The sequence below is a fragment of the Mus pahari genome, chromosome 16, assembly GCF_900095145.1.
Source record: "Mus pahari chromosome 16, PAHARI_EIJ_v1.1, whole genome shotgun sequence".
Classification (NCBI taxonomy): domain Eukaryota; kingdom Metazoa; phylum Chordata; class Mammalia; order Rodentia; family Muridae; genus Mus; species Mus pahari.
The window spans coordinates 58,230,439-58,242,347 of NC_034605.1; the positions used below are offsets into that span (position 1 = coordinate 58,230,439).

An 11,909-nucleotide genomic window follows, 5' to 3' on the forward strand; every position below is an offset into this window, starting at 1 on the left:
AGGCAAAGGAAGGAGGATCTCTGTGAGTTCAAGGCCAGCCTGGTCTACACAGCAAGTTCCAGGACAGCCAGGGCTACGCAGAGAAACCCCATCTACACTACAAGAAGCAAAAAAAAAAAAAAGCATATCCTGCCTGATACAAAGGGAAGCCATCATTAAAATGTTTAGGATACTGGAGATTCCTGCTGAGAGCTTCACATCTGACAGCTGCTCAACACTGCCTAATACTACTAACATTCCACTTTCTCCTTGCCCCTCCTGCCAACCTGACCCACCTGCCCTCCTGTCCACCTGGCCCACCTGCCTCTCCTGCCCACCTGGCCCACCTGCCTCTCCTGCCCACCTGGCCCACCTGCCTCTCCTGCCCACCTGGCCCACCTGCCTCTCCTGCCCACCTGGCCCATCTGCCTCTCCTGCCCACCTGGCCCATCTGCCTCTCCTGCTCACCTGGCCCAACTGCCTCTCCTGCCCACCTGGCCCACCTGCCCATCTGGCCCACCTGCCCATCTGGCCCACCTGCCTCTCCTGCCCACCTGCCCCTCCTGCCCACCTGCCAGCCCCACTCACTCCAGTGATCTTCTTCTTGCATTTGGCACAGTTGGGCGCATAGCGCACATCATAGCAGGAGGGGCAAAAGATAGCTCCCTTCTCCTCGAAGAAGCCACCCTCTTCCAGGACCTTCCCACACTGGCTGCACACGAACTCCTCAGGATGGTATGCGTGCCCCAGTGCTACCAGGTAGCGGCCGCTGCCAGGAGAAGGAATATATGCAAATGAGGCAGGGGCTCGGGGAGGAAGACAGAAGTAGCATCTCCTGCCTTCAGGAGAAGACACTTGCTCTTACAGGACTTGTTCTTGGTGATGGAGGCACCCTGGTTTGGGTGGCAGCTGATAGCTTGAGTCTACCAAGACACCCCTGGGGGACTACTGCCCAGTGTGAAGGTAAACAGCTGAAGAGACCGTGGTGAACTCTGCCCTGCTTGCCTGCTGCATTCGGCCTGAGCAGGGGTCTGTCGGTCCCAGATTAAACGGGTGTCAGAAGGGCGTGTTTACAGATCCTCGCTGCCTGAGAGCTGACTGGAGACCAAAGCAGGCCAGGGCCAGGGCCAGGGCCAACAACTGGGAAGGTTCTGGAATCTGACTCTGAGGGGCTGTGTGACTTGGCTGGGTTCCAGGAAGCAGTGCACAGAGGGAGCTACCTGTGGCCTATGGGCTCCGAGAGCAGAGGCTCAGCAGAGACTAAGCATGAGGAGGAAGCAGCAGAGAGGGAGGCCCTCCTTTACTCTGTGGCAAAGTGACAGACAGAGCGTCAGGGTGCCGCTGGCACCTTCCTGCTTTCCCTGCTATAGAGGGTGTGAGTATGGTAGGAAGTTCAGGATTAAGAGCCTGAGGATGGGGGCTGCAGAGATGGCTCAGCAGCTGAGGAAACATTGGCTGCTCTTCTACAGGACCCAGGTTTGATTCCCAGCACCCACACGAAGGCTCTCAGCCATCTAAATGCCATCCAACTCCAAGGGAATCCAACACCTTTCTTGGTGTCTGTGGGCACCAGGCATGCAAGTGGTGCAGATACACATCCAGAAGAAACACCCATGTACAAATATATATATATATATATATATATATATATATATATATATAAATAAAAATTTAAAAAGATCTGAGGGCCAGGCGTGGTGGCTCATGCCTTTAATCCCAGCACTTGGGAGGCAGAGACAGGCAGATTTCTGGGTTCGAGGCCAGCCTGGTCTACAAAGTGAGTTCCAGGACAGCCAGGACTATACAGAGAAACCCTGTCTCAAAAAAAAAAAAAAAAAAAAAAAAGATCTGAGGATCCAGGCAATATCCCTCCCAGCTCCGATCAAATCCTTACTTCTCAGAGGAGCAGCGGAGGTAGGATTAGTATGTAAGACAGGCCAGGGCCAGGGTGCAAGGCAGGAAAGCTCAGCACTAGAAGGGAACACTCACCGGATGATCTTGTGGCACTGGTGGCATACAGGAGTCTTGCCGTTGTTGCTGCTTCCTCCTGTGCCCCCTCCAGCTGCAGCCTGCACTATGGAGGTGCGGTTCTGCAGAGGCGTGGGTGTGGCCGGCTGGCTATGCCGGGTCAGCACTGTGCTGGTTTTGTCTGGGGCATAGCGCTCAGCAAATGCAGGGTCCACGGCCCAGGGTGGGCGGCTGGTGGGGCTGGGGGTGGTGGGGCCTGACAGCCAAAGGAAGTAGATCCAGAGGGGTGCTCAGGGAGCCCAAAGGGCAGAGGGTAGAACCCAGGGTAGCCTTAAAAGCCCACCACCCCTATGACCATGGAGGCTACCCACCCTTCTTCAGCCCACTGTCTTACCAGGCCAGGATTCCTGGGTTATAGTTGAGGCTGGGGCTGGGGCTTCTGTCCTGGGCACCTGGCTGTAAGATCTGCCATTCAAGGCCCTGCCTGGCTGAGGCTTTGGGCATGGTCCCACCCCTAACTTCAGCTGTGCTGCCCCATGGGTGATACGTGAGTGCACTGGGAGCTGCTGGGATGTATTTCAGGTCCCTCTGGGGTAGGGATAGGAAGGGGTCCTTCCCCTAAGTAGGGTACAACTATCTGGGCTGCTGTGTAGAGTGTAGAAGCAGAGTGCGCTCCTGCTCCTAGGGCAGGCTTTGGGTCTCCTCTTAGCCAAGAGAACCATGGATAAGGCAGAGCCATCTTGGTTAGGTTCTCCCTCCCACGGAGAAACAGGCTGCGGGACCCACACCAAGTCTAAACCATTTAGCATCTCAAACCCAAAAGATGGGAGACAGAGGCAAAGGAAGCAGGGCTGAGAATGTTTATTTCCATGCTCAAAGGCAGTGCAGACCTGGCAGACAGTAGTACCACAGGGCCAAGAAGGAAGGCAGTGTCAGACGAAGCCAGGCCCTGTGCCAGGAGGGCTGCCAGGACCGGGCCGGGAGAAGGTTCAGGCCAGGGACATGAAAGCGGTAGGCAAGAGCTGGAGGCACCCGTGGGGCGCCTTGGGAGTGAGTAACAGAGAAAGGGAGCAGAGGGCAGCAGGCTGGGAAGGCCACGCTATGACTGCACGTTGAGCACGTGGGCAGAGCGCTGGTGGTGCCAGTCCCGGAGACGTGTATAGCGTGGGCTCTGTAGCTCCAGGACATACTTTTCCCTGAGGGGCAGAGAGAGAGAGAGAGAGGAGAGGAGGAGGAGGAAGAAGTGGAAGGAAGGAGAGACGGAAGGGAGGCAGGGAGGATGGAGGGAAGGAGAGGAGGAAGGGACAGAAGAGAGCTCTGGTAGGGGATGGCAAGGAGCAGCCGAGGGCTGGTGGCTGGAAAGGAAGAAGTGGGAGGTTAGGGAGAGGGGTTAGTGCCCGAGCTTTTACCTTGACTTCTTCATGAATTCCTCATCCGGGTCTTGCACTGAGAGGACAGAGGCAGGGATTGACCAAGAGAAACAAGGGTCATCCCAGCCCTGAGTCCTGGCAAAGTCAGGCCCAGGCTGAGGCCAGGAGAGTCCGCCCTGTCCTGGGCCAGCACTTACTGAACTCTGTGCCCGTGAGGTGGGCGAGGATGCGGAAGGAGCGGGACTGGCCAGTCCCCGGCCGCGGCCGCCAGTCTTCGGTATCCTCCATCAGCCGCTGCTTGCTGGCATCGGGGACCGGCTGTCTGAGCAACTGTCTATGGGAAGGGCAGAGCTCAGAACCTCTGGTTCTGTGGGCACCAGGGGCTGCCCCTCCCAGGATGTGATGTGCACGGGTTCTGGTGACAGCAGGGGGTTGGGGGGAGGAGGGGAAGGCAAAGGGTTTGGCTGGGTAGGTGGGTAAATCAGAGGGAGGCAGGACAGGCAGGGCAGGGAGGGGCCACCACCCAGAGTGCCAAAAGGAAGGGAGAAAAGTGACAGGAATAGAGGGCTCACTGACTTGTCAGGGGTCTGCACCTGTGAAGGAAATAGACAAGATAGACAGATAAAGGGACAGACACAGAAGAAAGACAGGGGGAATCAGAGCGGTGGAGAGGGAGGCAAGGTAGCAACGAGTGTGTGAGACTCAGCTGGCCCACTCCACAGGCTGCTCAGCGGGGCTGAGCCTGTGGGAGAGCAGCAGCCCCACCCGGCCGCCAGGGGTTGCTGCCACACGGTTAAGGGGCTGGGGTCCGGCACAGACTGAGCGGTAGCAGGCAGCTTGTGTGTGTGCTTGTGAAAGGACCAGACAGTGCAGAGGTCGGAGTGGATGGGCAGGGGCTGACATACCCATTCTGCGGCAGGGTGCTGTCAGTAGGTGGGGGTGCCCCGAAGGGCCGGGCCGTCTTGTTGAGGGAGGCGCTTGGTGCAAAAGTGTACCTCGGGGGGTCGGCGGGAGGGGTCAGGGCCTGGGCAGAGACAGAGCCAGGCAGGGTGGGTGGGTGGGTGGGAGTGGGGGGCCGAGGTGGGAGCGGAGTCACCACCACCAAGAACAGTGACAGGTCCGGCCCACTCTTACACATCTGGCCAGAGGCTAGGAGGAAGGGGCAGTAACTACGATTTCAAGGGGCCCATTGGGAAGTGATGAATTCAACCTGCTCTGGGCCAGGGGACCAAGGGTGGGTAGGCACACACAGCACAGACTTGTGGGAAGAAGCAGGCAGACAGATAGGCAGGCAGGCAGGCAGGCACGCGTGGCGCCCGGACCGTGCGGCAGCTCCTAGCTCCACTCTCCCATTCCCCAGACCCTGCCTGTTCTGGTGTCTGCTTCTCTGCTCTTAGCCAGAGAGAGGGTCCCAAGGCTGGGCCAGGGAGGGTAGGTTAGCCCAGGCTCAGCCCCTTCCTCTCTCAGCCAGGGCAACTCCTGTATAACCTACCTTCTGTGGTTTGCTCTGAACAGGCTGGGCTCTGGAGAAGAAGAGAGACACGGTCACGGCAGGTTAAGTGAGACCAGAGGCTATCCACACCCCTTCGGCCTAAAAGCACCTGTACCTGCTCAGACCCAGGCTGAGGCGCTCCCCACAGGCGCGGATCTTGTTCTGGGCTTCGATGTGCGTGAGGCTTCCTGCGTTCTCGCCATCAATATTCAGTACCCAGTCTCCCACGGCCACACCAGCCTGTGCGGCTTTGCCTCCAGGCGTGAGCTGTGGAGAGGAATGGTCAGAGGCCCATGGGTGCACACTCAGGCTACACACTCCCTCACAGTCCAGATGCTGTTGGTAAAATGGCCACCATCAGGCTAGAGCCCACACTCGAAGGCTAGGACCACAGCCTTTGACGGCTGTGTTTTCTGAGGCCTCAATAGGCTGTTTTACCCACCAGCCTGCCCTCCCAAGACGGTCACCTACCCGTGTTGCTGAAACTGGGCTACGAATTGATCAGGGTCACCTATATCCTGTTAAATGTCCCGTCTCCTATCTGAGAACCACTACTGCCCTCCACCCCCATCAAGGCCAAGTCCTGGCTCCTCACCCGGGCACTGAATGTCTTCATGAATGTACTCTCACTTTTATTTTTTAATTTTTGGTGACCAAGGCTCACCGCTTACCAGGAATCAGCCAGTGCCACTGGCTATCATTCCACCAGGCCCACTGTGTTCCCCCATTTGCCACACAAACCAGAAATTCCCAACTCAAAGCCAAAAGGATTGGGGGCATGGTGGTTCACCATACGTTTGAAACCACTTGACCATCTGTTACCACACAAAGCATTTACACTTGACAGGTAGTAGGAAAATCGGGGCGCAGGATACCCAAGGTCCCAGGAGGCTCCTTGAGTGAGCTAATGCAATGTGTACTGAAGGGGACACAGGAGATGATGGGTTCTAGAGATGTCAGGGACAGAGGGACCTCATGCAGACACTGCCATCTCTGGACCTGACAGGTTTATTTTGTGCTTGAAGGGGAAGTTAGCAGAGTAGAGAGCTGTGAGTCACAGCCCTCTTTACCTGATAACATACGGTAAGAATAGCAGCTCACAGAACACCTAGGATCTTCCAACACGCTTGCAGGAGTCTGAGGAGACACCCTGTTCACACTCAGAAAAAACAGAACTACCGAACACCTGAACTCGGTCTCCAACTAGCAAGGGGTGCAGCCAGGATTTGGTCCTGACTGGAAGGCTCCACTACAATAGGGCACAAATGAGGGGTCAACACACCCAGTCAAGATGCTGGGATAGCCAGTCTACACCCAGCACTGGGGAGGCAGAGGCAGGTGGATTTTTGAGAGTTCAAAGCATAGTGAATTCCAGAGCGGCCAAGACTACACAGAGAGACCCTGTCTCAAAAACCTAGTAAAAGTAATTAGATAAAATCGGAGGAAGAAAAACAAGACTCTGGGGTACCAGGCAGGCTAGGCAGAAGGACTGACAGCTCAAGGCAAGATGCCCCCTTACTCCGTGGCTAAGTTTGGGGTCTGCATGCCCCCTCTCACCTATGTTTCACTCCAACGAGCCCCTAATAATGGGGACAGGGAAGTGACACTGTGAAAGGGAAGTGACTTAGTCAGAGGCGTGGTGAGTCAGCACAGGGAGACCTGAGTTAGACACTCCTTCCTATGAAGGCTGCTTCCTGAGAGGTGTGGGGCAAGACCAAGGTGGGGGTCCTGTGAGGAGGAGCCACTGGCTCCCTGGAAAGGGGTGGAGATGTGAGGGACCACTTCTCTTGTGGGGTGCGCAGGATGGGAGGGCTAAGCACCAGTCGGAGCACCACGGGGAGGACCGTGCAGGGGGCGGGGGGGGGGGAGAGGCTAGTGAGATTAAGGAGGGGAAAAGCCAGGGGGCTGGACAGTGTTATGGGTGTGGGTGAGTCAGCCTGGGAGCTCCACTGAGCAGCCCAACCCCCAAATCCCAGACATTACCTCATCTTCCAGGCCTGGGCCCACGGCCAGCCCTAGCCCCTCCTTCCTCCCTCCACTCTGGGGTCAGGGGAGGGATGGCGGGCTGGCCCAATTTAGAAAAGACCACCCCACCCATCAGGGCCTAACTCACTCCAGGGCAGGGCTCGGCGGGTGGCCCCACCCACAGTTAAGGCAGTTGACAAAGGAGCCCAGGGCCCAGCAGAGGCCAGCAGGGGCCAGCAGAGTGCCCCCAACAGGCAACATCTGCAGGGCCTTCCTTACCAATGAAGATAACTAAGACCTACACCACACTGGCCAGCACTTTCCCAGAGGGGAGGAAGACACCGTAGGATGTCCGTGTGGGGGAAGGGTCTAGATAGCCCTTAGTCATCCTGCTGGTTGGAGCAGATTCCAAAGCAATTCCAGAGAAGGATTCTGGGAAGAGCACAGCATGCATGCATGCATGTATGCATGCTGCCCTGACCACCATGTCTGGCTCCCACAGAGAAAAACAGCCTTGATACTCTTCTCAGGCTGGGCAGTGCCTGGAAATTCTCAGGCCCCTTTGGGCTGGGCTTGCCCTGGGCTTCCTGCCAACAGCTGCCTGCCCACACTGTGGCTGGGTGGGCCTCTCTAGGCAGGCAGAGACCAGGGAAGGAAGTCCCTGCCCCCTTTTTGACCCCCTAGGCCAATTAGAGATACCAAGCTCGAAGGCTGGCCTCACCCACTCTGGGCACAAACTTTGCTCTGAGTCCTACTGACACCAATGACTGAGAGCCAGGTGAGGGGCCTAGACCTAGGCCAGCCCTCTTGGGCTCTGTTGACTAGCCACTGCTGGCCATCCCAGCTCGGGCTGCATTCTTGGGCTTATAAGGCAATCCCCCTGCCTCAGGGAGGAGTCAGCTCCCAGCTCCACCCCTCACCAGGGTGGACTGAGGAATGGGGACAGGAATGATACAGGCCAGCCTCACTACACCTAGGCTTGGGGTCAAAGGCCACACAGTCTGACTAGAGCCAGCTGACTGGGACTCAGTCCTCGCACAGGGCGGGAAGAGTTCCCCCGTGGGCCTTGAACATGCAGAGAGTACAAGTCGTTCTGTGCCTCAGTTCAAACCCTTGCTCTGCTGTGGGCTGGCTGAATGAGCTCCTCCAGCCCGCCAAGCTCTGCCACTTGGAGAAACAGGATGACAACTGCTATTCCTTGAATAACAGTGAAATCAAAGTCACATCCTGCTGGGGACAGACTCCCCCTTGTCACTCTCAGATGGCTTGGTGGGAGAACATTAAATACCATGTCAAAGTAGGGAAGTTGGGAGCGCCTCTCCACTCTCCACCTAGCTGGGAGTCCATTGGGACCTGGACACTCCTGCCCTATTGGCCCTGGCTTGCCCCTGCTGTTTCCTCCCATGATCCTCTGGAAACCTGAACACCCAAGAACCCCCATCTAGGCTCACCCGAGAGATAGAGAGGGGCACATTGAAGTCCTTGCCCCCTTGCAGACGGAAGCCCCAAGGGGCTGGCCCCTCCAGCACTACCTTGAAGGAATCCATCGTGCCTGCTCCTGTGAGGGAAGAAGAGAAAGTGTCTGCAATGAAATTGGCAGGCAGGTCCAGATCTGGGCACTAGAGCTGGCCAGGCCCCAAGAAGGCACGGGCGGACGCTCAACACATAAGCACTGGGAGGCAGGTATCTCAGCTGGCTTGGCTGGGCTCCTGGCAGGCCAACCTCTCACAGACACCAGAGAAGATGGTTCCCCACCCTGCTCCCTGCCACTGGGAGGGCGAGGAGAGGCCTCTCCGAGCTCAGTTGCTTTTCTCTTCCAAGGGTTGGCTGTGGGGTTAATTGGCACTGCTTTGCCCACGCTAACCTGGAATCTCAGGAGGGCGGCGGGGTGAGTCAGGGGCCAGCTCCCCCTCCTTCCCCGGGTCCCGGCAGGCAGGCCGCCGCCGGAGCCTGCTCGGACTATATAAGGCGTGTAAGCTGACACTGTAGAGAGCCCGAGGAGGGAGCACATTAGGGGCTCGGGATATGAGGGGGAGGGGTGGGGGAGGAGGACGCTGGAGCGGGTCCTAGCCATTTTGGGATAGGTCGAGGCTGCTGGTGGTCAGGGCGGGACCTCTGGCCTCTGCAAGGGGAAAAGAAAAACGGGGTACTGGTCCTGTGGAGAGCGACGGGGGCCGTGCCCCTTACGCACGACCGGAGAGGGGATCCTTTCTGGAAGCCAGAGAAAGTGGTGCCACCCACGCACGATGCTCCCTTGCCAACGTGACTCTGTTTCCCTTCGTCTCCCGCCCCAGCCCCGCGCTTGGCCGCGTCCCCACCGCACACGGTGGCGCAGGCGCCAATCAGCCCCACTTCGCCGCAGGAAGGCGGGGGCGGAGGCTGCGGCCGGAGCCAGCCGAGGGAATCTGGCACACTTCACGACCACCCACGCCCTCCCCAGCGCCTCAGCGGGCCAAGGGACCCCGTAGGGTGCAGTCCAGGAACCCCTTCGCGGACGCCGGTACCTGAGTGCCCGGCTGGGCCACTGCCTGGCGGCCTCCCGGAGCCGCGATGGGATCCGCCGCTGCGCTCTGACCCCGCCTCCGCGGACGCCGCGCCTTTTGAGCCCGCGGAAGGGGGCGGAGCCCTAGGCCACGCCCTCCCCAGGCCACGCGAGTGGACATCCCGGGGTCGGTGGGAGGCCCCACCCAGTCCAGAAGCCCTGAGTCTCCAGGAGAAGGAAGGCAAGATCGGGCACCTACACCAGTCGGGTCACTGCCCAGCCTGTGCCCCGCTCCAGGCTCTCGCCCAGGCCCCTTGCGCCTCCCACTGGCGGAGTGGAAGAAAGCATCCGTTTGAAACACCAGAGCTGATTGGTCTCTCACCTTATTCTCCCTTGTAGGGGAAAATGGCATGGTAACACTTTTCTGTTAGGGATACTGTTAGAGGTCAATATTGTCAGCATCATCAGATTACAGATTCTCCAGGAATCTGTTTCAAGTTAGGCTTCCTGGCGTTTGGGATGTAGCTTAGTGGTGGAGCTCAGTGGCTGAGCTCGCTGGAGGCCCTTGGTTCAGTCCTCGACATCCAAACCCAACCAAAGGCTTGCAGGACATAACAAGTAAATACATACATAGTAAGAGCCAACGGGGGCGGGCTTAGCTCCACTTGTTGTCTGACAGTGTAAGTCCACCCAGACAGCAGTCCACAGCCCCGAGACTTCTACTCAAAGCGCCCAGAACCACTATTGGAATGGATTGTTTCCCATTTAACCCCAGTTCAGAGTACACACACAGTCCTTCCAATGCAGTTGGGATGGAAGGGGCTGCCACGGAGTGTACTCGGAGCCCCTGCTTTAGCCAAGGGTTGGCAGGAGGGAAAGCTGAGCTCTCCTGAGTGTTTGAGTCAGTAGTGAAGTGCACAGCCTCCCCTTGCCCAGCCCCCCACTGTCATCATACCCCCCTTCCACATCATTGTCCCAAGTACACAAACTCTTATTGGAGTTGTCATCCTTGAAGAAATCCTCTTCAGGTGTATCTCTGAGTTCACAGCCAGCCTGATCTACGCAGTGAGTTCCATGACAGCCAAGGCTACACGGAGAAGTCGTGTCTCGAAAAACTACTGAAGCAAAAAACAACCCTCTTTAGCTGTCTGTTATGCTTCTGTCTCCATCACGTTTCCCTCTTTGTCCCTTGTCCCCTATACTACTCTTGACACTTTCTCTAGGTCTCCTATGACCTCAATTAAGTCAGCTGCAGCCTTCAGGTTTTATCCTGTCCTGACAGGAATGCTGGTCTACACCACGTTGATCGGGGTTTTTTTTTTTCCCTTTCCTTCCTTCCTTCCTTCCTTCCTTCCTTCCTTCCTTCCTTCCTTCCTTCATTTCTTTCCTTCCTTCCTTCCTTCCTTCATTTCTTTCCTTCCTTCCTTCCTTCCTTCCTTCCTTCCTTCCTTCCTTTCTTTCCTTCCTTCCTTCCTTCCTTCCCTTCTTCTTCTTCTTCTTCTTCTTTTTTTTGAGACAGGGTTTCTCTGTGTAGCCCTGGCTGTCCTGGAACTCACTCTGTAGACCAGGCTGGCCTTGAACTCAGAAATCCGCCTGCCTCTGCCTCTGAGTGCTAGGATTAAAGGTGTGCGCCACCACCGCCCAGCTTTCTTTCTTCTTTTCCCCCTAAGATCCAGCGCCTTCTGACCTCTCCAGGCATCTGGTGCACACATAGTGCACATATGCACGCAGGGAAAACACCCATACACATAAAATAAGGCCTCCTTGTGTAGACTGGCTTGAACTTGCATGGGTTCCCAGATCTTCCAGCTCTTCCCTCCGGAGGGCTGAGATCATACCACCAATCCCAGCAGCTTCCTCATCTAAAATCCCAATCTTTCTAGCTTCAAGGCTTCCTTCCCTCTATAACACTTCATCTGCCTCCAGTCTTGGCCATTTGGCCACGAAACTCACACCTTAAGAGTGCTTACTCTCCTTTGGCTTTCAATAACACTGAAAATGGGCAGCCCGAGCTCTTTCCTCAAGAACTGCAGACGCCAATAATGGATACCTTGTCTACGTGTCTGCCAGGAAGGTTTCTCAAACAATCCAAGTTTGTGCTCTCTTCTCACTCCTTCCTGGTCTCAGCCAATGACATCATTCACCCGGTTGGTTCCACAGAACCTATGAAATTATATGTCTCTTCCCATCTCCATCATCTCCCAAATCCTGCAGATTCCACCTTTAAGATGTTCTCACAGCTGACCCTTGCTGCTGTTCCACCTCCATCGAATGCTTCAACACCTACAAGCCTCCTCGCTGACCGCCCCGCTATCACCCTTGCCTCCCCCCCACCCCCAGTCTTCTTACTGTTGCGGATGTGATATTCTTAAAACAGAGATCACACTTCATCTTTTTAGCATTCCAGTGGGCTCACACTTGATTTAAAATAAAACTAAAATCCTTAAGACCTACCCAAGACTAAGAAACTGGGTCAAGTGTTGGGCCTGGCAGCACAGGGCCTGTGTAATTCCAGCTACTGGGGAAGCGGAGGGTTACACATTTAAGGCCAGCCTGGGCAATTTAGTGAGACCCTGTTTCAAAAGAAGAAGAAGAAGAAGAAGAAGAAGAAGAAGAAGAAGAAGAAGAAGAAGAAGAAGAAGAAGAAGAAGAA

The 11,909-nt window shown here is 56.4% G+C and overlaps 1 protein-coding gene across 3 annotated transcripts in view; it reads right to left on the reverse strand.

The window, feature by feature from the left end:
• Pdlim7 (PDZ and LIM domain 7) overlaps nt 1-9,352 on the reverse strand; it is a 15,195-nt gene extending 5,843 nt beyond the window's left edge. The window contains exons 1-10 of one of the 3 annotated variants that reach the window (XM_021215246.1): nt 9,279-9,352; nt 8,226-8,332; nt 4,925-5,076; nt 4,810-4,840; nt 4,223-4,341; nt 3,515-3,651; nt 3,357-3,393; nt 2,342-2,403; nt 1,969-2,203; nt 568-748 (exon numbers count right to left, since the gene is read on the reverse strand). In XM_021215246.1, coding sequence (XP_021070905.1) covers nt 568-748; nt 1,969-2,203; nt 2,342-2,403; nt 3,357-3,393; nt 3,515-3,651; nt 4,223-4,341; nt 4,810-4,840; nt 4,925-5,076; nt 8,226-8,321 — 1,050 coding nt within the window. In that variant the 5' untranslated portion in view covers nt 8,322-8,332; nt 9,279-9,352. Of the gene's footprint in view, nt 1-567; nt 749-1,968; nt 2,204-2,341; nt 2,404-2,791; nt 3,144-3,356; nt 3,394-3,514; nt 3,652-3,893; nt 3,911-4,222; nt 4,342-4,809; nt 4,841-4,924; nt 5,077-8,225; nt 8,333-9,278 lie in introns of those variants that run through there. The other 2 variants (XM_021215249.1, XM_021215248.1) reach the window with 2 other exon arrangements.
• Nucleotides 9,353-11,909: the final 2,557 nt, after the last annotated feature.